Below are 24,838 nucleotides of genomic sequence, written 5' to 3'. Positions count from 1 at the left end.
AGATTTCCATGCAGGAATTGTGTGCAGTGCCTGCACCAGCCCATAAATCAGCCTGTTGGCTCACACTTCTCCCTTCATCCCACCCCAAAGCTGCCGGAGGGCTCCAGCAGGTTCCCACCTCCCTGCGAGTGCAGCGGCCGAATAACGGGATGGCTCCAGGGGTAACAGAGTCCTGGGTGGAAATCCAGGGATAACAGAATTCCGGGTGGCATCCCAGGGTAACAGAATCCCAGGCGGCATTCAGGGGTAACAGAATCCCGGGAATAACAGAATCCCGAGTGGCATTCAGGGGTAACAGAATCCCAGAGATTACAGAATCCCGAGCGGCATCCCGGGCTAACACAATCCCGGGTGGCATCCCGGGCTAACACAATCCCGGGCGGCATCCCGGACTAACACAATCCCGGGGAGCTCGGGAGAAGCCGCCGCGGCGCGGAGCGCCTCCAGCCCATCCCACTCCCTCCTCCCCCGGAGCATCTCCCTGGATCTGGGAAGGGCTCGGGGCTGAGCTCCCAAGCCTGAGCATGGCTCGGAGAAGCCTGGCAGAGCCGCAGCCTCCCGGAGCTGCCCGCTGTGCCCGGAGCCGCTGCAGGGCACCTGCGAGGATGGCATCCCGTGTCCCCTGGCTGTGACACACAGAGCCCTGCGAGGATCGCATCCCGTGTCCCCTGTTGGTGACAGAACCCTGCGAGGATCTCATCCCGTGTCCCCTGGTTGGTGACAGAGCCCTGCGAGGATCTCATCCCGTGTCCCCTGGTTGGTGACAGAGCCCTGCGAGGATCGCATCCCGTGTCCCCTGGCTGTGACACACAGAGCCCTGCGAGGATCGCATCCCGTGTCCCCTGACAGTGACACACAGAGCCCTGCGGAGCTGCCCAGCGCCACGGAGGGGTTTTGCAGGCAGCAGGAATACTGTGGAAGCGGGCAGTGCAAGGCGGCACTTTGCCCCCCTCCTTCTCTGCCTGGGAGAAAGGAGTTGCCCAACCTGGTCATGAGACTTTTCCAGACTTCCCAAAGAGGCTCCTGAAGTTGTGACACTGCTCCACGGAGAGCCCGGGGCAGCACAGCCCCCCCAGAGCACACACGCAGGCACGGGAGATGGAGAATGAGCTTGGCAAATCTGTGGACAATCAAATGGACAAATACATGTAATAATTCGGAAGTTTTCTTTCTCTCTTTGCTTTTATTCTGCTTCTTTTTTTTTTTTTTTTTTTCTTCTCCCAGTCCTGATGCAGCCGCGCTGTTAACCCTTTCTCGCCCTCCCCTCCCCGATTTAGAGTTACAATAATGGGGAAATCAGAAAGTCAAATGGATATTGTGGAAAAATCGACCAAATCTGGGAAGAAGCCCTGGAGCTTTGTGGCCATCGGGCTGGCTGTCCTGCTGCTCCTCATGACTTGTGCTGCCGTCGCCCTGGTGATCCTCTATGCCAGCAGCAGAGGTAAGAACCTGGGAATAATCTTCCCCTTCCTTCTGCAAACAGCAGAAAAAGTCCTTTTTTCTCAGAGCTAAATGGAAACAAAAATACAGGGAGACCACGAGGTCACTTCTGTGGGGGACTGAGCTCGCTCTGCCTTGCTCCCAGCTTGTGCTGGGATAAAATTTTTAATTATGCTCTGTAAGATTCTATGCTTTTATTTCATTCCATGCAATTTGTTGGATTCAGAGCTGTTTTGACAAAGCTGATGTGCTGTTTTAGAGGGAAGGTGTGTGTCTGTGTGTGAGGACTGACATTTCCTTATTTAATCCAAGCACAAGCCAAGATTCATTATTGCCAGGGTTTTTAAAGCAACAGCTGCTTTAAAACACTTCTAAAAACAATCTCCCTGAAGGGGAAATTGCTTATTACAATGTGAAAGCTTAAAAAAAAAATAAATAAATAAGAAAAAAAAAAGCCACTTGCTGCTGAGGAAAGGAGACTTTTTAAATATTCCATCAGGCAGTTGGATCTCTAAGTGTGATTTGCTTCAGTGACTTGAATGCAAATGTCTTGCCAGAAACCTGACATTGAGGCACGTTATTTTGAAGTGTTTTGCCTAAATATTTTAACTGCAGAGCACACTTGGTAAAACCAAAGTTTTCCCACTGGCACAGCAAGTGTAAAGTCCCACTTTAAAACCATCAAATGCTCGGGAGCAGCTCTGCCTCATGTTTGTCACTTCCATTAAAATCTCTTGGATTGAGAGCTTTGTTGAAACACTGGAGAATGAAATTAAAGTGGGAACAGCAGAACTGGAGCAAACACAGCAGCAAAACACACTAACTCTGTTTCCCCTGCTGCAGGGAGCTGCATTTTCAGCACTTGTGAGTGAAACACTGCACAATCCTGAGCAAAAATTCGTGAAAAAGCCTTGTTATTGTTCACTCCTTTTGCTACCAGCAGTTGAACACCAGGCAAAAGCTGAGTGTTTAGAATTCAGAAAGTTCATCAGAAAGTTTATTCCATTAGCTCAGGAGATGAGAGGAAAGAAATTCCCCAGAGCCAGGTCCTGCAGGAGGAGTTTCTGTATCGAACATTGAGCTTGGCAGGGTTTTCTGCCTGCATGCAGAAAGGATTTGAGAAACCTGCCCTAGATCCTTTGCTGGCTCCAGACAATGCAGAATTCAGGTATTAATAACATTTGCCCAAGTGTTGGTCTCATCCAAATCCAGAGGCAGAGTCTGTGCTCACTACATGTGTTTAAGGAAGGCTTAGCTGTGAGAAAACAGGTCTAAAACATAAATATTTTTCTCAGGCTCATATCTACAATTAAACTTTCACTGGAAATGTTCCCCAGACTGAGCCCTGAGTGCAGGGCTGATATTCTGCTGCCCTGTGCTCCTCACACCCCACCAGGTGTGTCCAGCTCTGCCCTGGAGCCACTTTGTGCCTCTGTCCCCATCCCACTCCCAGCTGGAGCAGCCACCAGCTTCAGGTGGGAAATGAGATTGCAGGTGGGAAAGGAAATTCCAGGTGGAAAATGAGATTGCAGGTGGGAAAGGAAATTCCAGGTGAGAAAGGAAATTCCAGGTGGGAAAGGAAATTCCAGGTGGGAAAGGAGATTCCAGGTGGGAAAGGAGCAGCAGGAGCTCCATCCCCCCGAGCACTGTCCACGTGCACTGCCTGGGTCAAGAGTTTTTTTTTTTTTTTTTGTCGTGAAAAGTTTTGTCCCAGGGCCCCCCCTTAGCTCTGTTTTGCTGTCACACTTCAGCCCATTCCCAGTGCTCAGGCAAAAGCCTCAAATCCCTTTTCCCCATGGGAAAGGCACCTCTGGCTCAAAGCTGTGCCCCATAAATCCCACGGAACAACAGGAAAAAAACAATGTGGCTGAGCACCCTTCATGTGATACAACAAACAGTCTTATCCTGGGATTCTTCTATTGCTAATTTCACTGAAATGCTAATTTTGGAATGTGTATGGGACACTGGATTGCTCACCAAGAGCAGATCCAGATTTCTCACTTCACCTTGATACACCCTTGATCAGAATGAAACTACCCAGGCTTTTAAAAATAATTTTGTTTAGCTTGTAATTAGGAATTAAATTAGAAAATTAAAGCATTGCTTTTCCTACTTTGCATTCACTTTTTACTTTTTTTTTTTATTTATTTCTAAAGGCATGTTTAGGCTTTGTGGTTCAGGGAGAATATTTTTCTGCTTGTATATATCTTGATATCTTGCAGAAGAGCACTGTGGTGCATGAAATAAGCCTGTGGGCACAGCAATAATTCCTGGAGTTCTGTTAATGCTGACTGGGATTTTTATCTCTATTCCCAGCCAACAAAAACACTCAAGCTCTCACAGCAGTGCAGTTACAGAGTTCTGGACACAATTTGGGGGATTTTTGACATCTAAGGAACTTTTCAGACCCAAAAAACATCCTCACCTAAATAAGCTGAAAGAAAACATAGGAAGAATAAAGTAATATTTGGGTGACATGCTCTCAATCCTTCCCTCCCACCCACAGCCCCATCTCAGCAGCCTTTTCACAACTCCCTCTGAGCATTTCCTGGACCCAAACCTCCTCCCTTGCTGGAAAGTCACAGCCTGAGGAACATCTCAAACCCCTCTGTAGCTGACACATCAAATCACTCAGCAGCTCCTCCAGCAACTTCCAGCCTCACCCAACTGCTGCTCCCGTAATTCTGGTTATTTCCTTGACTTTCTGGCTCTGGGGAGGGAGATCCACTGGTGTTTTTGCTGTTGTCACTGCTGGCTGTCAGGAAGCCCAAGGTCACTGCCCTCTGCTCCCCTCTTAGGCAGGCTCCAAACAAACAGAAACACAAACCAAGCAGCACCTTGTTCTGAGGGTGGATTTTTAAAAAAAGAAAAAAACAAAAAACTACATTTTCCTCCTGCATTTCCTGTGCTGAATGTGATTGTTGTGCACTTAAATAACAGATTTACATGAGCCTGCTGAGCAGGAGCAGGATCTAAACTAAAAACTGAGCTCTGGCTCCTCTCCTTCACTGCTGCTCAAATGTCCTCTGACGTCAGGAGCCTTCCCTAACGAGCCAGCTATTCAGGGGAGATGCAGAATTTCAACAAGTGGCAGCTGACACACAAGTCATGATGACATTTGGGTGGCAGGGTTCTGCTCAGTCCTGCTCAGATGGAGCCACATGGATGCAGAGCAGCAATGGGGAGTGACAGGCCATGCAGGGCTGAAAAACGAGCAAATAAACACAACAAACTCACAATTTACTGATTCTCACACCAAATTCTGGCTCAGACACGGTTATAGGTAAGAAATCTTGGGAAAGGTGGAATAAAACCAAAGACTTGTGAATTCACTGCCACCTGGCACAGGCAGCCCCGTCTGAGACAAAAAACCTGAATTTGGCAATTCCCTTGTTTGCTGCGAGCAAATTTCTGTTCTAACAGCAACAAGGGCAGCTTGCAGTGCCAACAGCACTTGTGCAGAGCAGATCTGGGAAAAGGGAAGGTAAAAGCTCCCACGTCAGTGCCTGGTGACAACCGTGGCTCTAATTGTCTCCACGTGTGCCATCCCCAGCCATCTGTGCTCCTCCAAAGGCACAGTGGGGGGACACCAAACACAAGCTGTGTCCTCCAGAGCCCTGCAGGAGCCTTGGCTTGGCTTTTGTTCTCTTAAAAAAGAGCTGCAGTAAGGCTCTGGGAGAGCAATTTGGGTTTGAAGAGCACCATCACTCCGAAGGTGAGCTGCAGAGATGCCACAAAAGTGATTTTCTGCTCCTGCTGCTGGCCAGGAAATGGGACAGGGCTCAGTGGCTCCTCTGCAGTGACCCCAGGGGGGTTGAAGCCTGTCCCAGCTCTGCCAGCTCTCAGGTGAGCAGTTCACCTCTGCAGTGCTTCATTTCCCTCATTTTCTTCCATTTGGAGCAGTCCCACAGCTCAGGTCATTTCATTTATCTGCATTAAAGTTCTCTTGCCTGATCAATTCCCTGCTGCTGCTGTGTCAGACTGAGATGGATGCCAAAGCAGGAGCCCCTCTATCACTGTAACTCAACCTGTCAGCAATGCTTAACCAGGGAGGAAAATAAATAGAGAAATACCTGTGTTTCTGCTGAAAACTTGGGCTGTTCTTCTGGAAAAGTAATTCAGATAAATAGAGACATACCTGTGTTTCTGCTGAAAACTTGGGCTGTGGTTCTAGAAAACAAAAGGCAGAATTGTTGAGAATTCAGAAGGTGCATTTGAAGTTCATTTCTAGTTTTTGGGAGGTGCAGGTGACAAAGTTCCAGTCGAGTGAGCAAAGATCTGGGATTGTAAAGCCAAAGAGGGCAGAGCTGGTCATGCCCAGAGCCTGTGGCAGGACAGGTCCTGAGGAATAAAAGAACAGAACTGACAGAGAAACAAAGGAGACACTTTTCGAGGTAAACTGAGATCTCTGCCCCAGCCATTTCCCATGATCTGGTTTTGGGGCAGAGTTTCAGAGCCCTGAGTGTGCCCTGGAATTCCAAACTCCGGCTCCCCTGCTCATCCTGCTCAGTTACAGCATCACAAGCACGAGGAAGGGAGGGGAGTTAAACCTCACTCAGAACAGAAATTGAAGTGAGACATTGTCAGGTTATAGTAAAGAGAGAAGCTTTGATTTTTGAATAAATAAATAAATAAATAAATAAATAAATAAAGGATCCATTTCAGTCCTGCCTGGTCCCTGGGAAACAATGAGAAATTGTTTCCACAAAATTTAAGAGACTGTGCTACAAAATTCTTGTAGTACAATTATTTCTTCCTCGCCTTGCTCTTTGCTATTGCTCCTTTCCTTTTGCCCTTGAACTATTAATCTCATTTCCTCCAAGTATTTTATTTCTCCCTTGGAGTTTCCCTGGACTTTTAGGTTTGATTTTTGCCAATTGTTTAATTATGAGAGGGTTTGAGAAACTCCAAAAATTGGGCTTGGCTTCATCCAGCATACAAAAAAATCCCAACAAATGCTGAAACAAACACAAAAAAAAAAAAATTAAATTAAAAAAAAAAAAAAATATATATATATATATATAAAACTATCTCTATGAAGCTTCTCATTGTTCCAGGCATTTTGCTCCTCCCCTGTTCAGGTTGCCAGGCACAGAATTTGGGCAGGACAGCCCATATTCAGGGGAGGACACAGAATTTTTCTCTTGCAGATGTGCTCCCACCCAGCACGGCCACGCTCAGCTGAACCCTGAACATTCCCCAGCACAGTGGGGGATTTTTATGTCGCTTCCACTGATGAACTTCAAAGCCCTCTTTTCTCCCCCACTGTTTTATTTCTCTCTGAATTACTGTAATCTTGTTTGCTCTCATGTAAAGCACTTACTTGCATTGAAAGTGATTTTTTAGTAACTCTTTTCTGCAAACAAGGATCAAAAACAAAGCTTAAAAATGGCTAAATCTGCTGGAAAGGACCAAGATTTTGTTTTTCAGAGTGGAACCACATTGTGGCCTATTTGGTATAAGTGGGTAGTAAAGCAAGACATCCTGTTTATCAAATGGGAAATTAAAGGAGTAAAATTAATTTCCTTCTCCCAGGATCAGAGCCCTCAGATCCCTCCCAGTTCAGCCCTGCAGGAAGAGCTCATGGAGGGACCTGACACCTGCCCAGCACCACCAGAACCTTCACTTGAATACTCAGCATCAAAAATGATGTGTGCATGGCTTTCTGGGCATCTTCTGCACTGGGAGAGCTTCACAAACCAAGAAATACAAACAACACAACACAAACCAAGCCCAAAAATAGAAAATGAGCAGCCAAGAGCAGGACTTCAGTGGCCTTTCCACGCTGAACTCAAGGCAGAACAAACTTGAACTCAGGTCCACAGTGTAGGAATCTCCTGATTCCTACACTGAAAATTCCAGATGAGGGACAACCTCCCAGAGGAGCAGCAAGGCCACAGGAAACTGTGGCCAAACGAGAGGCTGCCCCTCCCCAGCACACAAATACCTGGAGAAATTAAAGCCATTTCTTTTCCTAAGTTGGATTCTGGTCACTCAGAGCAGTGTGGCAGCACTAACCCAGCTCTGGGTTTTTTTGCCCCCTGTTTAAACCTCTCAGTCTCAGTGACTTTGAAGATGCTCAGATTAATTAATGGATTGCATAAAAAATGATCCCACACTTTGAGTAGACTGTGGAGGCAGTTAGCAGGTAGAAAATATGGTCTTATTCTCCTTCCAGGAGAAATAAAACTCACTGTCAAGACTGTTGGATGCTGCTGCCAATAAATTTTCCTCAAAAATCCCCAGATTTCTTCACAGATGCTGCTGCCAATAAATTTTCCTCAAGATTTCTTCACGGTTGTCATCTGAAGTCTTTGACAGGCACCAACATTCCCTCTCCTGCTCTCAAACCAAGCAGAGCTGTCACTGGGATTGGGCTCTGGTGAGTGACTTTGGGAGGAATTCCCTTCCAAAACAAGTAATTCCATCTGCTTTTCTCCTCTCCCTGCAGGCTCCCACTATGGCACCAACTCAGGCAACATCTGCACCACCCCTGGGTGTGTGACAGCAGGTAATGGGGTAATGGGAATTACTGCTGCAGAGGGGAGGCTTTATGGGCTGTTACTGAGCCTGAAAAAGAGATAATTCAGACCTTAAGGCTGCAGTAGATGAAAAGGAATGAGATTTCCCCTTGGGTAAGGAATATCATTCATAAGAGGCACAGGAAAATTGCCAGTGTGGCCAAGAGCTCTGGCTCTGAGCCACAAGGCCACGGACTGACCAACACAATCTGTATCTATAAGCAGAATAAAATTCCCTTTAGACTGAATTTTCTCTCTCATGGGGCATTCACCTTCTTGTTTGTGGGATCTACACCTCAAGAGGGGTGAGGCTCCAGCACAGATGTTCCCAAGAGCCCCCTGGGAACACTGGTTTCTTGGGCAGTGCCTAAACTGGAGCCCAGGGGAGCACTGGGCACTCTTCCCTGCAAGGTCTCGTGCTCTGGGACAACTCTTCTGCCATTCAGATCTGCCATTCTTCATCTGCCATTCTACACCAGCCATTCAGATCCATTTCTAAGCAGAAAATAGGATTCCTCAAGTCATAATATGTGGGAATGAGTCCTGCCAAGCAGCTCCCTGAGTGTCTTCAGCAGCCCCAGAGGTTCCTGGGCAGTCTGTAGAATTCAGCTCTCCAATTTTGCTGCCCAGCTGCCAGAATCATCCAGAACATGGACCCCACTGCTGACCCATGCCAGGATTTCTACCAGTATGCCTGTGGGGGCTGGCTGAACAGGCATGTGATCCCAGAGACCAGCTCCAGATACAGCATCTTTGACATCCTGAGGGACGAGCTGGAGATCATCCTCAAAGGTAGGGATGAGCTGCTCCACCCCCAGAAACCTGTGTTTATTTCAGAGGTTCCTCACTGCACATCTGACAGAGAAATAAACTTGCACAGAAGTGTTGATTGGGATTTTTTTTTTTTTCTCTCTGGTCCTTTAATCTCTACATCTCTCACTACACCCATTTTGTGGGAACATCCTGTTCCCACTAAAAGTTAGCCAGAGGTGGTTGGGTACTAAGTCCAAAAGGAGCAGGACAAGCTGTCTGCAGGTCCTTCCTCCTGACACTTTTTTTTCATTAATAGCATGAAGGTCTCTTTAGTTTGACAGTAATTGCAGCCTACAAGTGCTTCTCACTGCCCTGAATCCTCAGGGATTTCTGCAAAATGATCAAAGGTCTCCAGGGCAAAACTCTCATTGCAATGGTTCCTTCCCCAGGTGTGCTGGAGTCTTCAGACCAAGGGGACAGAGAAGCATTTCAGAAAGCCAAAATCCTTTACAAGTCCTGCATGAATGAGAGTGAGTGTCTTCTTGTTCCATTGATTCCCCTGTTCAAAACCAGGGGTACAGAAAAAACAAAGTCCTGTTAAAATCCAATCAATATCTGTCTAATCCATGGGGCTGTGCCTGGAAAATTCGTCTTCAGATGGATGAAGATGCCTTGGTATTTCATCAAAACTCAAAATATGGGTTTGGGATTTCATTAAACCTCAAAATTCGGATGTGGAATCATCATGGGATTTCATTAAATCTCAGAATTGGGATGTGGAAAGGGTGGATGCTGGGTACCCACCCCTGGTGTGGATGCAAAGCCTTTCCTTCAGAAGGCACAAACCTGGCCCAGCTCATCTTTCCCAAACCAACCCAAATCATCCCTGGAGCCACAGAAGTATTTTCATTCCTTTTCTGAAGACTAACATAGGATGGTTTCAGGATATCTCTTATTTTTCACTATGGCACATTCACTTGCAAATTTAAACTGTTAGGCCCGTTAGCTATTTTTCCTAATTTTGTTTTTGCATGAAAATAATACAAAATTTGTCTTTGATCCCTCAGGTCTTATAGAGCAACGAGATTCCCTGCCTCTGCTGGAGGCCTTGAGGATGGTTGGAGATTGGCCAGTGGCTTCTGCAGACTGGAGTAAGACCAAAGGTAATGCTGGGCCTGTAAGGGTTCAGTCAGAATTATTTCCTGATAATCTCCATAAGAATACTGAGATCTGTATCAGAATTATTTACTGATAATCTGATTATCTCACTGTCACCAAATTAAACCCTCCATTTTCAGTCTCTCTTCCCACACAGAACTCAGGGTATCACACATTTAACACTCATTGATCCCTTTAAATAAATCTCCAAAATTTCAGCAGCCAGCTTGTGAACTGCACAACTTCAATCAGTCTGACACAGACTGACAAATTAAGTCTATTTTCCCTTTTATCTCCCAGAGCCAAGCTGGAGCATGGAGGAAACCCTTTCCATAATGAACTCCAGGTTTAACAAACGTGTCCTCATCGACATGTTCGTGTGGAATGATGACCGGGATTCCAGCAGACACATCATTTATGTAAGGAAAAAAAAGAACAGGGGATTATTTATATGCCAGAAATCATAACGGATCATTATTTACACTGCAGACAGATGAGCTTCCCATTGAACAATAGTGGTAAAATGTAGGCAATAGTTCTGTACCCCAAGTGTCAGATCTGTCTCAAAGACATATTGGGAAATGTTTTATGGCAGCATAATTTTGTTTCAGCAAAAGAAATAAGAATCAATGGGACTTTTGATGATTTACAGCATTTAAGGGCTGCAAATTCTTGTGACTTACAAAAATGAGGATGAGGTTTAGTATATAGTAGGAAACCATGGGTTTAAAATAGATAAAGAGTATTTCAGAGTTTGTTCATGAATGGTTGTGCAACAAGTCCAGCCCTGAAGTCAAGCAATGTAGAAAAGCTACTTAAATTTATTCTTGGGTCTCCATGATTACTGAAAGATTTTGCTTTGTAACCCACACTAAGATCCACCCTGTCCTTACCTGGAAGCCCAGAGATAAGAGCTGTACCTTCCACCTCCCCCCAGACCCAGGAGAGCCCAAATTCTCTGGGTGTGTGGCCGTGGTGTCACCCCAGCCCTGACAGGGGGGCACTCACAGCATCTCCTGCTGCCTTTCAAGGATTCCTTTGGGCAGCCCCAGCACCTGCTCACCACTAACCAGAGAAATTCATTTTCCTTCAGATTGACCAGCCAAGTTTGGGAATGCCATCCAGGGATTACTACTTTAATGGGGGCAACTATCAAAGAGTAAGTATTCCAGTATTTATTTACTCTGTGCCACTAAAACAACTTTATTCCTTATCCCTGTGCTTTCAAAAACCCCAATACATGAATTTTCACACTATGCAATTATCACAACCAGACTGTGTCATTCATTGCTACGTTTTTTCCTAATTAAGCCAATATTTTGTAAAGTTTACAAAAGGACTGAACAACAGTATAAATATCAAGCCTGCCCAGAACTGACCAACTCATGAAGAAGGTTATGAGAAAATAAAATTGTGTTTTATAGCTTAGATAGTGTCTCATTTTGAAGGACAGCTTCACATTTTCAGTGCAGGGGATTTGCTTGTATCTTCCTCTGAATCCCTGATGCTCAGCAAGTAGGAATCTGCTGCCAGTTACCCTCCCCTTCCCCCAAAATTATATGAAATCATGAAAGATTATTTCCTAGCTGCTTTCCTCTGCCAAGGCTCAGGGCAAAACCACTGATTCTGCAAAAACACTGTTTCTGTAAATACACAGAAAGCTGTTGCAAACTGAGCCAGATAATTTGTCTGTTTCCAAGATGAAAATACTGCTTTAGTACATTTTATTTTCCTCAATTATGCCTTGCTAACAAAGAGCATTTGCAGCCCAACATCAAACCAATTTTCCTAACAAGAATGGAAGGGAATACAGAGGGACAACAATCAGCATTTGAGACTCTTTTGTCTCGTGGTTGTAAAGGCAGATGAAAACATCAGTGGGAAGAGTTTTCTTCTCACTTCAGTGTATTTCACTACACTTTATAGATAATTTAGCTAAAATATAGCCCTGTGAGATTTATAGGGGACTGTCCCCACACCTTCTGGGCACTTTTAGGAGCTGCCAGGTTCTGGGACAAAACAATCTCCTGGAAATGGAAAAATATGGAAAGCTGGTGACCTGGGAATCTCCCCTGCAAGTGTCACGTCCACAGCAGCATCCACAGCAGAAAAGAGGGGTATTTATGCATTGGGGCATGAAGGTCAGACATAGATTGACTTGGAGGAGGTAGGAAATCAGGTACAGTGCAGAGACAATCCCAAATTAGAGAAAGAAAACCAGTTCTGCTCAATACAGCTTTAATTTGAAGGCACAAAGCAGGGGGGCTGAGGCTGTGCTTTTAATCCTAATGACCAAGGAGGAGACACAACCCCTTTTTATTTGTATTTACCAGCTCGCTGCCCCCAGACAATGAGCACAACTCTGATGACCCAAACTCCCCCTGTGCTTAGTCCAGCATCCTTTGGCAAAACTCCTCCTGAGGCCTGGGGGAGTCTGGCCTGATTAAGGCTCAGCATTCAGCCTAAAACCACAAATCGTCATCTGTAAGTGCCCAGACTCAATTTCACCACAGCCACTGTGTTTGTCTGGCTTCCAGGGTCTACAGAGGGAGAAAAGTACGTGAGGAGAACAGGTAGCATCAAGTTTTCCTGTATCAGGGACCAGCACTCCCTCAGCAGCCAAATGTCTTTTCAAGGCCCTTTCTGAGGCAAAAATCAGTCAGAGCCTCCCATCAGGGATAGAGCAAAGGTGTCACTGGGAGCTGTCTGAAACAGAGCTTTTCTTTCAGACACCAAAACCAGACCTGAGAAGATTTATGGTATTACTTTCAGAGAACTCAAACCTTCCCTGTTCACTCTGGAATTTTGGATCGCTGTTCCCACAGTGTAACTCAAAGCACTGAGCCTCCTCTTTGCCCAAGCAGTAATTCTAACTCAGAATGCCAGGCTGGGATGGCACAGAGAAGCAGAATTTTTGTTTTGAGGCTGGCAAGTGCCCTGTAAGGTATTCATGACAAAGAGAATGCTTTGCTGAATGGGAAACGTGAAGATGAACCACAGAAATAGAGAAGAGAGACCCTTTACAAGGTCCTGGAGTGACAGGACAAGGGGGAATGGGCTCAAACTGAGAGAGGGCAGGGTTAGAGGGGATATTGGGAAGAAATTCTTCCCTGTGAGGGTGGTGGGACCCTGGCACAGGGTGCCCAGAGAAGCTGTGGCTGCTCCTGGATCCCTGGAAGTGTCCCAGGCTGGGTTGGACAGGGCTTGGAGCCACCTGGGACAAAGTGTGGAAGGTGTCCCTGCCATGGCAGGGGTGGCACTGGATGGGCTTTAAGGTCCTTCCAACCCCAACCACTCTGGGATTCTATGAAATGATGGACAGCAAACCTTTTTCTACCTGTTCTGTGTCCGAGTGCAGGTGAGAGAAGCTTATCTGCAGTTCATGATCACCATCGCCAAAATGATCCGGGAAGACAAGAACGCGTCCAAAGATGATTCCTTTGTCCAAGAGGAAATGGCAAAGGTCATGGAGCTTGAAACAGAGATTGCAAACGTGAGTAGACAGGTCAAGGACTCCTCAGGAAGCTGTGGGGGGCAAGGGGAGAGGGGGAAGAGTCTCTTGCTGGTTTGAGCAGCAGTTTTCAATGCACCAGAAAACCCAGAGTTCAGAACAAGTGGGGGAAGAAGAATTTTTGTGCCATGAGCAGCCCAAAAATCAGAGCCTCTGTGTCTCTAATTCTGCCTTCTGTCTCTAACACTGCTGCTGTGCTGCTCCAGTCCCAGCCTTATTTCTATTTGGAACCCTTCTAAAGCAGGATAATTCACCCTCTGCTAACTATGCACTGGAATGACACCAGGGCAGGCTCTCTTGCATCCTTAATAACCTACAGCACCCCAAAAATCTCCCAGATATCTTTCCATTCTAAAGAGGACACAAGGAACCACTTGACTCAGCATATCCCTGAAACATTATTGAAAAGGGGGGACCCAGGTTCCTGCACTGAATTTTTGGAAGCAGCACTGGGCACAACCAAATGATTTTCCTTTTCCCAAACAAACTGGTTAATCTGAATATTATTGGAGTGTGTGTATGTGCACCTGCATGTGATTTCAGCCATTGATATTTCTGTCAGTTGATTCCAGTAATAACCTTGTGAATGTCTTCAGGCCACCACTCCAGCAGAGGAAAGGCACGATGTGACCTTGTTGTACAACAAAATGACCTTAGCAGAGCTGCAGGAAAAGTTTGCATTCAATGTAAGTGTTTCATGAGCAGCCTCATACTTCAGGTCTTTTAATTACAAAATGGCTTTGTGAATTGATCAGTGCTTCAACAAAGGTATAAAATCATTCCCATTCCTGATTTTATCTTCAGAATCTCTTTAAAGGCTTTGTCCTACTGAACAGCTGCATTCAAGGTCATAGGACTGTCAAAAGTCCAGTTACTGAGGCATTTAATCATCCAACTCTGGAATGTGTCTCTGTCTGCCTAGGAATTTAACTGGACCTTCTTCATCCAACGTGTCATGTCTTCAGTGAGCGTTCAGGTGGACCCAGAGGAAGAGGTGGTTGTGTATGGGATGCCTTATCTGCAAGAGCTGAAAGCAATTATCTCCAAGTACTCAGCCAGGTAAAGAAATCACAGGATAGGTAGGACAAAAGTCACAGAAGGATTGCTGAAATGTTGATTATTGGACTCCCTTGCTAGTTCTGAGTTTCTGAGGGAAAATGAGACCCCTGTAAAATACAGGAAATGTCTTTGGAGGTTTCAAATTCCAAATACTGCAGTACAAGCTGTCTCACTTGCTGCTTGCTTAGAAAAGGTTAAATGGGAAGAAAAAAATACATGACAGGCTTAGCTCTTGTTACATTCTAGAAGGAAGAAAAATAAGAAATGAATCCCAGAACAGACATGACAGCCCAGTCCTCAGGCTGGATGACTCTGCAGTTAAATGAGATGCTGTGAAACGCAGCACTGGCAGCAATGATTTCCTTGTCTCCATCCAAAATTGAGATTCCCCTCTGACTGCCCTAGTGCTGGTTTTTACAGGGGGCTAAGCTCAGCTTTGCTTTCCCACACAGCACCATCCAGAACTACCTCATCTGGCGGCTGGTGATCGACCGGGTCAGCAGCTTGAGCCGGCGCTTCAAGGACGCTCGGGCCAGCTACAGGAAGGTATTTCCTCTCTTCATAAAGAGGAGAGCACAACTGCCACCAAACCCAACACAACCACCCTCTCAGGCACTGGGAAAGAGATGAGCTTTAAGCTCCCTCCCAGCCCAAGCCATTCTAGATTCCGTGATTACATCACAGAATCTTCAAACAAGCCCAATTCCAGCAGTGGGAACCTTTGGGTCAATTCAGGCAGTGGTTTGAAAGCTTTGAGTTAATTTAAGCAGTGGTTTTAAATCTTTGGGTTAATTTAGGCAGTGGTTTGAAAGCTTTGAGTTAATTTAGGCCATGTAACCTTTGGGTTAATTCAGGCGGTGGTTTGAGAGCTTTGGGTTAATTTAGGCAGTGTATGAAAGCTTTGGGTTAATTTAGGCAGCAGTTTGAAATCTTTGGTTTAATTTAGGCAGTGGCTTGAAACCTTTGGGTTCATTTAGGCGGTGGTTTGAAACCTTTGGGTTCATTTAGGTGGTGGTTTGAAACGTTTGGGTTCATTTAGGCAGCAGTTTGAAACCCTTGGGTTAATTTAGGCATTGGTTTGAAACCCTTTGATTAATTTAGGCAGGGGTTTGAAACCCTTGGGTTAATTTAGGTGTTGGTTTGAAACCTTTGGGCTAATTTAGGCATTGGTTTGAAACCTTTGGGTTAATTTAGGCGTTGGTTTGAAACCCTTGGGTTAATTTAAGCAGTGGCTTGAAACCTTTGGGTTAATTTATCGCGGTGGGAAGGCTGCAGGGGCAGGGCTAACACTAGGCCCTGGTGCTGCAGGCCCTGTACGGGACGACGCTGGAGGAGGCGCGCTGGAGGGAGTGCGTCAGTTACGTCAACAACAACATGGAGAACGCGGTGGGAGCCATGTATGTCCGGGAGACTTTTGCTGGTGAGAGCAAGAGGATGGTATGTAGTTTACCCTTCATACTACTGTACATCCGCTGTGGTGGCAGCTCTCTGGTCAGAGAGAGGGAGGAAGTTAGATAAGCTTTGCCGTGAGTCGGCCTGGGAAGCTTTGGGGAGCTGGAGAGAAAGAATTCTGAGCAATCTGCGCCTGGTGTTTTGTAATAAGCTGTTTACAGCCCGTAAGGTTGATTACAAATGGGTGTCTTCTTAATTAGCCAATGGTGATGGTGTTTTAAGGGGCCAATCAGGCCCACCTGTAGTGAACTGGAATATAAAAAGGAATGGGTTTTCTAATAAAGTGAGTTAGCCTTCTGAATGCCTTGGGAGGCTGTGTCACCCATGATTCAACAGCCACACATCCACAATGCCCATAGTGCCCATTCCCTCTGGTGCCTGGGAGAGTTATCCACCAGTCAGGAAGGTGCAAGGACTCATTTGTGATGCTCTTTTATGTCATTGTTGTATGAAGAATGGCGAGAAGCAAATGACATTTGACTCTAAAACTCAGAAGGCATAAAGCAAAACTTTTTTGCCAAACTCCTCATATTCATAGGCTGGATCGTTCACCCAGAACCTGATTGGTTCTCAAACAACATTTCTCATACCATTGGATAGTTAGGAACAACACTTTCCTGTACATCTCTCTCTATAAAAATCACCTACAACATTCCACATGTTCATAAATACCAGGTGCAGAGACCAAGATAAGAATTGTTTTGATTCTTTTCTCTGAGCTTCTCACAGCTTTTCCCAGAACGACGCCTGGGAAAGTTATCTGTTTCACTCCCTGACCAAACTGTCACTTCCACACTTTTAGATGCTCAGTACCATGGTTCAGAGCACAGAATTTGGAGACATGGCCTTCCAGCAAGAAGCTCTTCATCCCTCCTTAGCTGTGCCTGGGAATAGGGCATGGGAATGATGAGTGTCTCCCTGGCTCTCTTTCAGGTCCGAGATTTAATAGAGAAGATCCGTGAAGTGTTCGTGGAGACCTTGGATGAGTTACAGTGGATGGATGAGGCATCCAAGGAGAAAGCTCGTGAGAAGGTCAGACATAACAAAGAACTTCAGTTTTCCCTTATGAACATGAAATATTTGGAATTTTGTAGTATCATCATATCCAGTTTCTCCACAAAAAAGAGGAAAAGAGAACATTATGATCCTGTTACATTGTCCTTTCCTTTCAATCCTTTGTTAGCCCACATCAATAAAAATGCCAACTGAATATGACGCAATTCCCAAAAAAAAAACCATTTCCAACTTCTAATTGACCTCAGGACCATCAGCACCATTCCAAAGCCAACAAAAAACCCCAAACATTTCACTGGTTTTTGTATTGAAACTTTAGCAAAAACAACCCAACAACAGCACACCAACAAAAATCACAATTAAGAGGAAACATTCAACTCTTTTCTTCCAGGCAATGGCAATCAAAGAACAAATTGGCTACCCAGATTACATTTTGGAAGATCACAATGAGAAACTGGACCTTGAATATGCCAATGTAAGTGTTTAGTGCATATCTCACTAAATACCTCAAAATAAACCCCGTTTTTCTTGCCACTGGAATATTTGTACCTGTGCAACTGCCCTTTCCAAGGACATTAAAATGAACATATTAATAAATAATTGGTGCAAAGAACCAACTATTCTGTGAAACCATGCAACCAAAACATTCTTTAGAGGACATTCAGTGGGACGAGGAGTTCCTCTTCCTGCTCAGCTGACCAATGTGCTTGGATCCCTGTTTGCGCAGTTAAACTTCAGTGAACACAGCTACTTTGAAAACATCCTGGAAAACCTGCGAGCTGGAGCCCAAAAGAGCCTGAAAAAGCTTCGAGAGAGAGTTGACCAAGATATGTGAGTTGCCAGACAGAGCCACAGACACAACCTAAATTCTGGGTTAATGGTGGGGGTGTTCAACTCATGCTGTGGGTACCTAGGAATGCCCGTGGCTGAGATAATCAAGGAATTAAACAATTCTAAGGTAAAGTGAAAAATGCTTTTCCCCTTGAATTTTGTGTGTTTGGGATGAAAGCTGCCCATAAAGAAGCCACCAGGTATTTCCTGGTATCAGGAATTCAGGAATTCTTCACAGCTGTGATCAATGCACCCTTTTCCCTACATCAATTCTTGCCTTATATAATCTCTTTGTAAGGATTTCCCTTCTTGTTACAAGGTTCTTCCTTCTCCTAACAAGAAAATTTTATTTCTTTATATATCCATATATAAATTCCTGATGATATATATATTACATATATATATATAGATATATAGTACATATATGTGTGTGTATATGTATACATATATATATACATACATAAATATATATGCACACATATATACATATATATATATATATATATATATATATATAATCCCTGAAAGGATTATATCCTTACAATCCTTTCCTACTTACCTTGCACTTTTTAACCAGAATTAAATTTAAAAAATGTCTGGGAAAAAAAAAAAAAAAAACATAATGACTAACTGTGTGCAACATTTATTTTTAGATGGATAATTGGAGCTGCAGTGGTCAACGCATTCTATTCCCCCAACAGGAACCAGATAGGTAGGTTTAAACACTTTTAACCAGCTGATTTTATCCACACAGCAGTGCAGCTCTGCATCCAGAGTCAAACCTGCTTGTGCCCGTGCAGGAATTGTGGGCAAGGCTGCCTGGCTGTTCAGCTCAGGCACGTTGGTGATGAATATTCAGCTCCCCTGTTTATTCCTGAACAGCCCTGGGTTTGAAAGCCTGGGACAGCACCAATGCCAGCACCCAGAGAACACCCCCAGCGTGCCCTGGTCTGCTCCTGCTCCTGAGTTTATGGCACAAGGGGCAGCTCTCCAGTTTGCTCTGTGCAATTACACTGCCAAGAGGCACCCAGAGTGCAGAAAGTGCCTCTGCCCCCAGAGCAGCAGCTGTGGGAGCTCTGCAGAGCTGCTGGGCTGCTCCTCCTCCTTCTTGGCACAGACCTTCAGAGCCTGCCTGGCTCCCTGTGCTCTCTGAGCTCACACCTCAGGCACGAGCTCAGGTCAGAACTGCTGAGTCTCTGCTGAATTCTGAGCACCCCAAGCAGGAGAGGCAATAGATAATTCCCTCCAGAAGTGCTTATTCAAATTCCCAGGCTGCCAGGAAGACCTGCTATCAACTGCTGATACCACAGAAGGACAAATCCATGGGGTTTTAGGCCAGACAGTAACTGCATCCTGCTCCCAGGGCAAAGGCAAACAGCCCAATCCACCAACAGGCACAACAGAAAACTTCTGTAACTGCTAAGAGCAGAAACATCCAAATTGCTGATCATTTAGCCCTCTGCTCTCACCCAAAATCTGATTTCCTTTGTGCAGCTTCCACTCACCTCCACCCTGCAGGTACAGCAGCAGCAGCACCTTCAGCCACAGCAGAGCCCTCCTGGGGGCTTTACTGGTGGCCAACCTCAGCTCCCAGTTTATCCCCAGTGCTTTTGCACAGACTGGAATCAGCTTTCCAGGCAGGCAACTCAGGTCCTGAAGCCACCTGGTTCCTCTCCAGCTTTGTCCCTATAAATCATACAAAAGTAACTCACTGAAGCAACTTGGAGATGAATATGGCTGTGTAAAAATCCAAGCACAGCCACCCACAATAGTGTGTATGCCAGTTAAATTCTGTTTCTTCATGTCTCTAGCTTGAGAAAACAATTCTCCACACTGCTCTGTCTTGCTGCAGTCTGGATTATGCATTTCTCCACAAAATTGTGTGGATAAAACCTGTGTAGCCAAAAGGGTTTTGTCTCTGAATTAACTTCTTGCAATATAATTTTAGATATCTCCCTTCATAGAAACTATCTCATTAGAGTGAATTACTGCCAGCCTGAATTCCTCTAGAATCATTTATGCTTTTCAGCTTGTGTAGAAGGGGTGAAAAGCAAACCCCATGGTTCTGGATAAGGTTTTTCCCAGCAGACTGGGGCAGAACAGATCTCATTGCCCCTCTCAGCTGGCATCGAGTGCCCTTGGTGGTCTGTAGGAATCACTCCTGTGCATGTTTTACACTCCAAGTGTTGGTGGTATCAGCAGATGATTTCTAACCTCTCCTTAACCCAAATAAAGCAATAAAACCCCCATTAGTTCCCCTATAAAATGGCTCTGGCACACAAACTGTGCCTGTCTCCAAAGGACAGCTCCTAAACATTCTGTTCTTGACTCACTGCAGCAAACATTGTGGACCAAATTAGGCTAAGCTTAATGTAAATGCTGCTCGGGTCTCAAACAGGGAGATATTGTAGCTGCAGATGTGCTAAATTAAACCTTTATTAACTTGTCATTTTCCATTTATCAGGAGAGAAACAATTTCACATGAGGCATGAGCTTGTTTCTCATCATTTTATATTTTCTGTTCCTTCCTGACCCTTACACCAAGCAAACAACCTGTCTGCCAAGGATGCAAAATGAATCCACTTTACAGCATCTCCCTCTTTCTCCCTGTTTTTGCAGTTTTTCCTGCTGGGATTCTCCAGCCCCCCTTCTTCAGCAAACACCAGCCCCAGGCCCTGAACTTTGGAGGGATTGGGATGGTTATTGGGCATGAGATCACTCATGGGTTCGATGACAATGGTGAGGAGATGATGGAAAAAAATGTTATTATGTCTAAATAACCCAAATGTTATTATTTCTAAATAATGCCATGAGCTAAAACTCATGGCATGGCAGGAATTAAAGTGCACTGGGACTGAAGATCCCTGCACAGTCACACCCAGCTCAGCAGCAACAGGAGCACACTGGGAACACTCTGTGGAAAGTTTTGCAGGGAGGGTTTCCTGAACAGAGCACAAGAAATAAGCAGATGTTAAAAAAAAAATTGAGGCAATGACAATTCTCAGTCAGAAAATGTTATTTTTACAGCATCATCGGGTCAGAAACACAAAACAAGCAGATCCATGGGCTCCTGAATACAGTGAAATCTGTGAACAACATTTTTGGGATAGAACAAATGTCAGTAGTGTCTTGAAATCCCAGGAGACTTTGTTTTTCAACACAAATGCTTGAAATAAGTTGACTTTTTAAAGTTTCTCAAATGCCATGTAAAAGAATTTGGGGGAAAAGCTCACTTCTGACTCTACAAGTCAGGAGTTTCTTCCATGTGTTTTTTCCCATGCTGATAAAGTTTGTGCAGATGGCACATGAACACACAACACAGCCTCAGAAACTGAGTTCCTGAGCAAAGAAAAGCCTTCTTCTAGCCAGAACGCCAAGAACACAAACTCCAGAACTGCAATTCCAGCTTTAAATTCTCTATAAACCTCAGTTCTGTCATGTGGCCACACAGAAAAAGCACCTCAGACACCTCAGGGCTGAGGGAAGGTTTTGTTACATGATATCTGAAAAACGCACCTGGATATAAAACCAGGCCTTGGAGCTATAGGTGAAGTCAGGGCTGCAGACTGAACAGGAAATCAGGGAATAACAGGGTCCACAGTTCCATTCCCTTGTGACAGAGAGAATAAACTGTGCCCAAAATATTTCTGAGCATCCAAATTCAAGGAGGAAAGAGGAAGGGAGTGCAGCTCCAGCATCCCGGCTGCTACACTGCAGGAGCAGCAGTTTTAAAATCTTGCTCAGGACCTTCCTCTTATCCCTGGGTTTTCCTGCAGGTAGGAATTTTGACAAGGATGGGAACATGCTGGACTGGTGGAGCAACTTCTCAGCGCTGCATTTCAAGGAGCAGTCCCTGTGCATGGTGCACCAGTATGGGAATTACACCTGGGAGCTGGCAGGGGGACAGAACGTGAGTAACAACCACGGCCACAGCTCTGGCTTTGCACAAATAATGATTTCTACAGGGATCCTGGCCCAGAAAGCCCAGGGTTTGTGTGCAGTGATGTTCTGTCCAGCAGCAGCCCAAGTTCTGTCCATGTTGTGTTTGTGTGTGCTTTGTTCCAATCTACAGCTCTTGCCCTGTGATTTGTTTAATTTCATTCTCTCCTCTCTTGTCCCAGCACAAAGTCACAGCTTCCCTCTGCTCCAGGCATGTCAGGCTGTTGTATGACTGGCCTGTGGTTCTTAGAGTCGCTGATTTTACTGACAGCAGGGTAAATAAATAATTATTTTTACAGGTCAGTGGCATAAGCACTTTAGGAGAAAATATTGCAGATAACGGAGGAGTCCGACAGGCTTATAAGGTAATCCTCAAACACCCTGTGAGTTAACTTTACCTATTCTATGCTAAAAAAAATTACAATTAACATGTTATTAGCATATTCCAAAAGCTGAAGCCTCAGCTGCACACCTGGAAGTTCATGTGGCCATGGCTTGCTGCCATTCTTGCCCCCAGGAGCAGCCCAAAGGTGGAGCTCAGTGTGAGCAGGGAATGTTCTTCCCTACAAAGAACCCGAGCTGATGTGACAGTAAAACCTTTTAACTTTGGTGGCTTGAGTATGGTGTTAAGGGTGTTTATAGAACACCCTGAATTTGAAATCTAAATTCCAACCCTAAGGGACACCATTCCAAGTAATTGCTTCATTAGGGAGGGGTGACACAAAGTCCCTGCACACGGAATCCATGGATGTCCTGTGGTGCTGGATCTGTTTTTACCCTCAGCTCTCCCTTTTGTTTCATGCTTTGGGACTATCTCAGCACCTGAGAGGCTGCAGAAACAGAATGTTGGGAATTAACCAGCATGAGGGCACATTAACTTGTCTCCATCAAGTCAATATACCTGAAAAAAGCAAATTGGCCAATTAATGTGCAACAATAACAGGTGATGGATTTAACATTGAGCAAGGTTATTATCTGCTATTTAATGAGCAGTTACCTGAAGAGAGAAAAATCATCACTACAGAGAAGCAGAGGAGATTTAACACTTTATTTACAGGTACAAATTCCTGTAGAAAGAATCCATGAAGTCAACAGTGCTCATGCTGACAGCTTTTTCATAAAATTCTCTGCACTGTTTGTATTGGAGAGAGAAAATGTATACAAATACAGAAGGGAAGCACGCTGGTTAATGCATGTGGTGACTAAAATCCCTCCTCCCATTCAAAATCCTCCTGCTGCTCCTCTGAGTTGATCTGTGATCATTTCCAGGCCTACTTGAAGTGGCTGGAACAGGAAGGGAAGGAGCCAAAGCTGCCTGGACTGAACATGTCCCACAAACAGCTTTTCTTCCTCAACTTTGCCCAGGTGAGAACACACAGGGTTGTGCCTCAGGCCCTTGGACTTTGCTGGAGCAAACACCTGGGGGCAAGGCAACTCAAGGGCAGGTAGATCTTTCCCAGAGCACCAGATCTTGATAAAACAAAAGCTAATTAATAAATAATTGCATCTATTCTGCCTCTCTATAAAAATACCCCAATGATATCATAGCAAACTGGGATGGTTCTTAAGAGAGCCACTGAGGGATTCCCAACATGAATTCCCAATACTGACCCACCAATGATGAATCTCCCTGTGCAGGTTTGGTGTGGCTCCTACAGACCAGAATATGCCAGTCAGTCCATAAAGACAGATGTCCACAGCCCTCTGAAGTACAGGTGGGTTTTACTCATTTACTGACTCACAACTCACTTCATTCAACCCCTTGCACCCCGACAGCACGGGAGAGTCTGATAACACACAAGATAACTCCCAAGTGATTTCCAGATTTTCTCCCATGGCTTGTAGGACACTGCTGGAGAGCACTTACCTATACCTGACCTGCAGGTGAATTTGCCAATCCACAGGGGATGGAGCAGACCAAACCCCCTCTGTTCTGGCATTTCATTGCTCATATCACCTACATTTCCTAAATCATCCCCTATCCTGAACTGCAATCAAGTTCTGAGGCTCCAAACCACTTTCTGCTCCCCACAACAACAATCTCCATGTAAACGAGTCTTTTCTTTTTATTTAGGGTGATGGGCTCACTGCAGAACTTTGAAGCCTTCTCCGAGGTGTTCCACTGCAAGAAGGGCACGGCCATGCATCCCGCGGGGAAGTGCCGCGTGTGGTAGGCAAGGATGGGACACTGGTGACACCACAAACAGCTGGTGGCAGGGATGTGCCCGCTGTTGTGCTCAGCCCCAGCCAGAGCTGCCGGGGCAGCTGCTGCAGTGAGAGCCAGGGAAGCACTCAGCTGTCCCAGAGGGACTGGGAAGCGCGCAGGGATCACGGGGATGGAACCCGCGGCCGGTGCCGGAGGCCACGCGGCGTTCCCGGCCTCAACGACTGTTCCCAATGACATCCTGACTGTTACTAAGACACTGCTTCAGGGTTACAAGGACTAATTCTTACACACAAAATATATATATATATATATATATAATTAAGAAATTGTCTATCATATTTTCCTTGAGAAAAAAGCCAACATTTCCCATTTTTTCCATTCCTCATGGTCATGTGGATGTCACCTCCCAGATGTCCCAGCACACCCATTCAGGGCCTTCTCTGTGCCTCTCCAGATTCTTTCACATCTCATTTTATAGACAATTCTGGTAACTAAAGCATTTCTATCCTCAGCAAATTCTTGCTTAAAAACATTCACAGGGATGCTCTTCCAGAATAATCCTTTTCCTTAAGATACAGCCAAAAGCCACATAACTCAGAGTTTTCCCTTCTGCAGGTATCAGGAAAGTTCTTCCACAAAGAGAATGTGTTTTCTTCAGGAAAAACTTTATTTTTTGACACAGTGGACACAGAGGATATTAACTTTCTTTACTAAAAGATCCATGGCTTTTGCTGTGCACAATTCCTTTTCCCAGCAATATCTCCTTTTCTCCTAAAACCTGAAAAATCTGTACAAAAATGCATTTGGAAACTGCACTGTGTATTATACAGAATATTTAAAATTAAGGAAAAAAAAAAAAAAGGCCATTTTTTCCCCACAAACAAGCAACAGCAGAATAATTAATGCATACCAAATGTCAACTGTCCATGGGGCAAGAAGAAAAGTCCAGGCATTCCACACAGCCCAGTGCTCCTGAAGGGGATGTGAAAGGGA

General features: G+C 45.1%; 1 protein-coding gene across 1 annotated transcript; it reads left to right on the top strand.

The window, feature by feature from the left end:
• The first annotated feature begins 409 nt into the window (after positions 1-409).
• On the top strand, positions 410-24,140 carry MMEL1 (membrane metalloendopeptidase like 1). Its single transcript, XM_041463650.1, has 23 exons — positions 410-1,148; positions 1,278-1,441; positions 7,892-7,951; positions 8,592-8,753; positions 9,164-9,244; positions 9,782-9,877; positions 10,173-10,291; positions 10,966-11,031; positions 13,231-13,365; positions 13,980-14,069; positions 14,306-14,442; positions 14,895-14,988; positions 15,751-15,879; positions 16,828-16,926; positions 17,300-17,383; positions 17,636-17,739; positions 18,393-18,451; positions 20,359-20,478; positions 21,516-21,649; positions 21,978-22,043; positions 22,948-23,043; positions 23,317-23,393; positions 23,753-24,140. Exons 1-23 carry the CDS (start codon positions 1,099-1,101, stop codon positions 23,850-23,852), a joined length of 2,322 nt encoding a protein of 773 aa, XP_041319584.1. The 5' UTR covers positions 410-1,098; the 3' UTR covers positions 23,853-24,140.
• Positions 24,141-24,838: the final 698 nt, after the last annotated feature.

This window comes from Pyrgilauda ruficollis, unplaced genomic scaffold (genome assembly GCF_017590135.1).
Source record: "Pyrgilauda ruficollis isolate IOZ18807 unplaced genomic scaffold, ASM1759013v1 scaffold169, whole genome shotgun sequence".
NCBI classification, from domain to species: domain Eukaryota; kingdom Metazoa; phylum Chordata; class Aves; order Passeriformes; family Passeridae; genus Pyrgilauda; species Pyrgilauda ruficollis.
The sequence above is the reverse complement of the archived record's forward strand: the minus strand, read 5'-3'. Positions and strand labels throughout refer to the sequence as shown.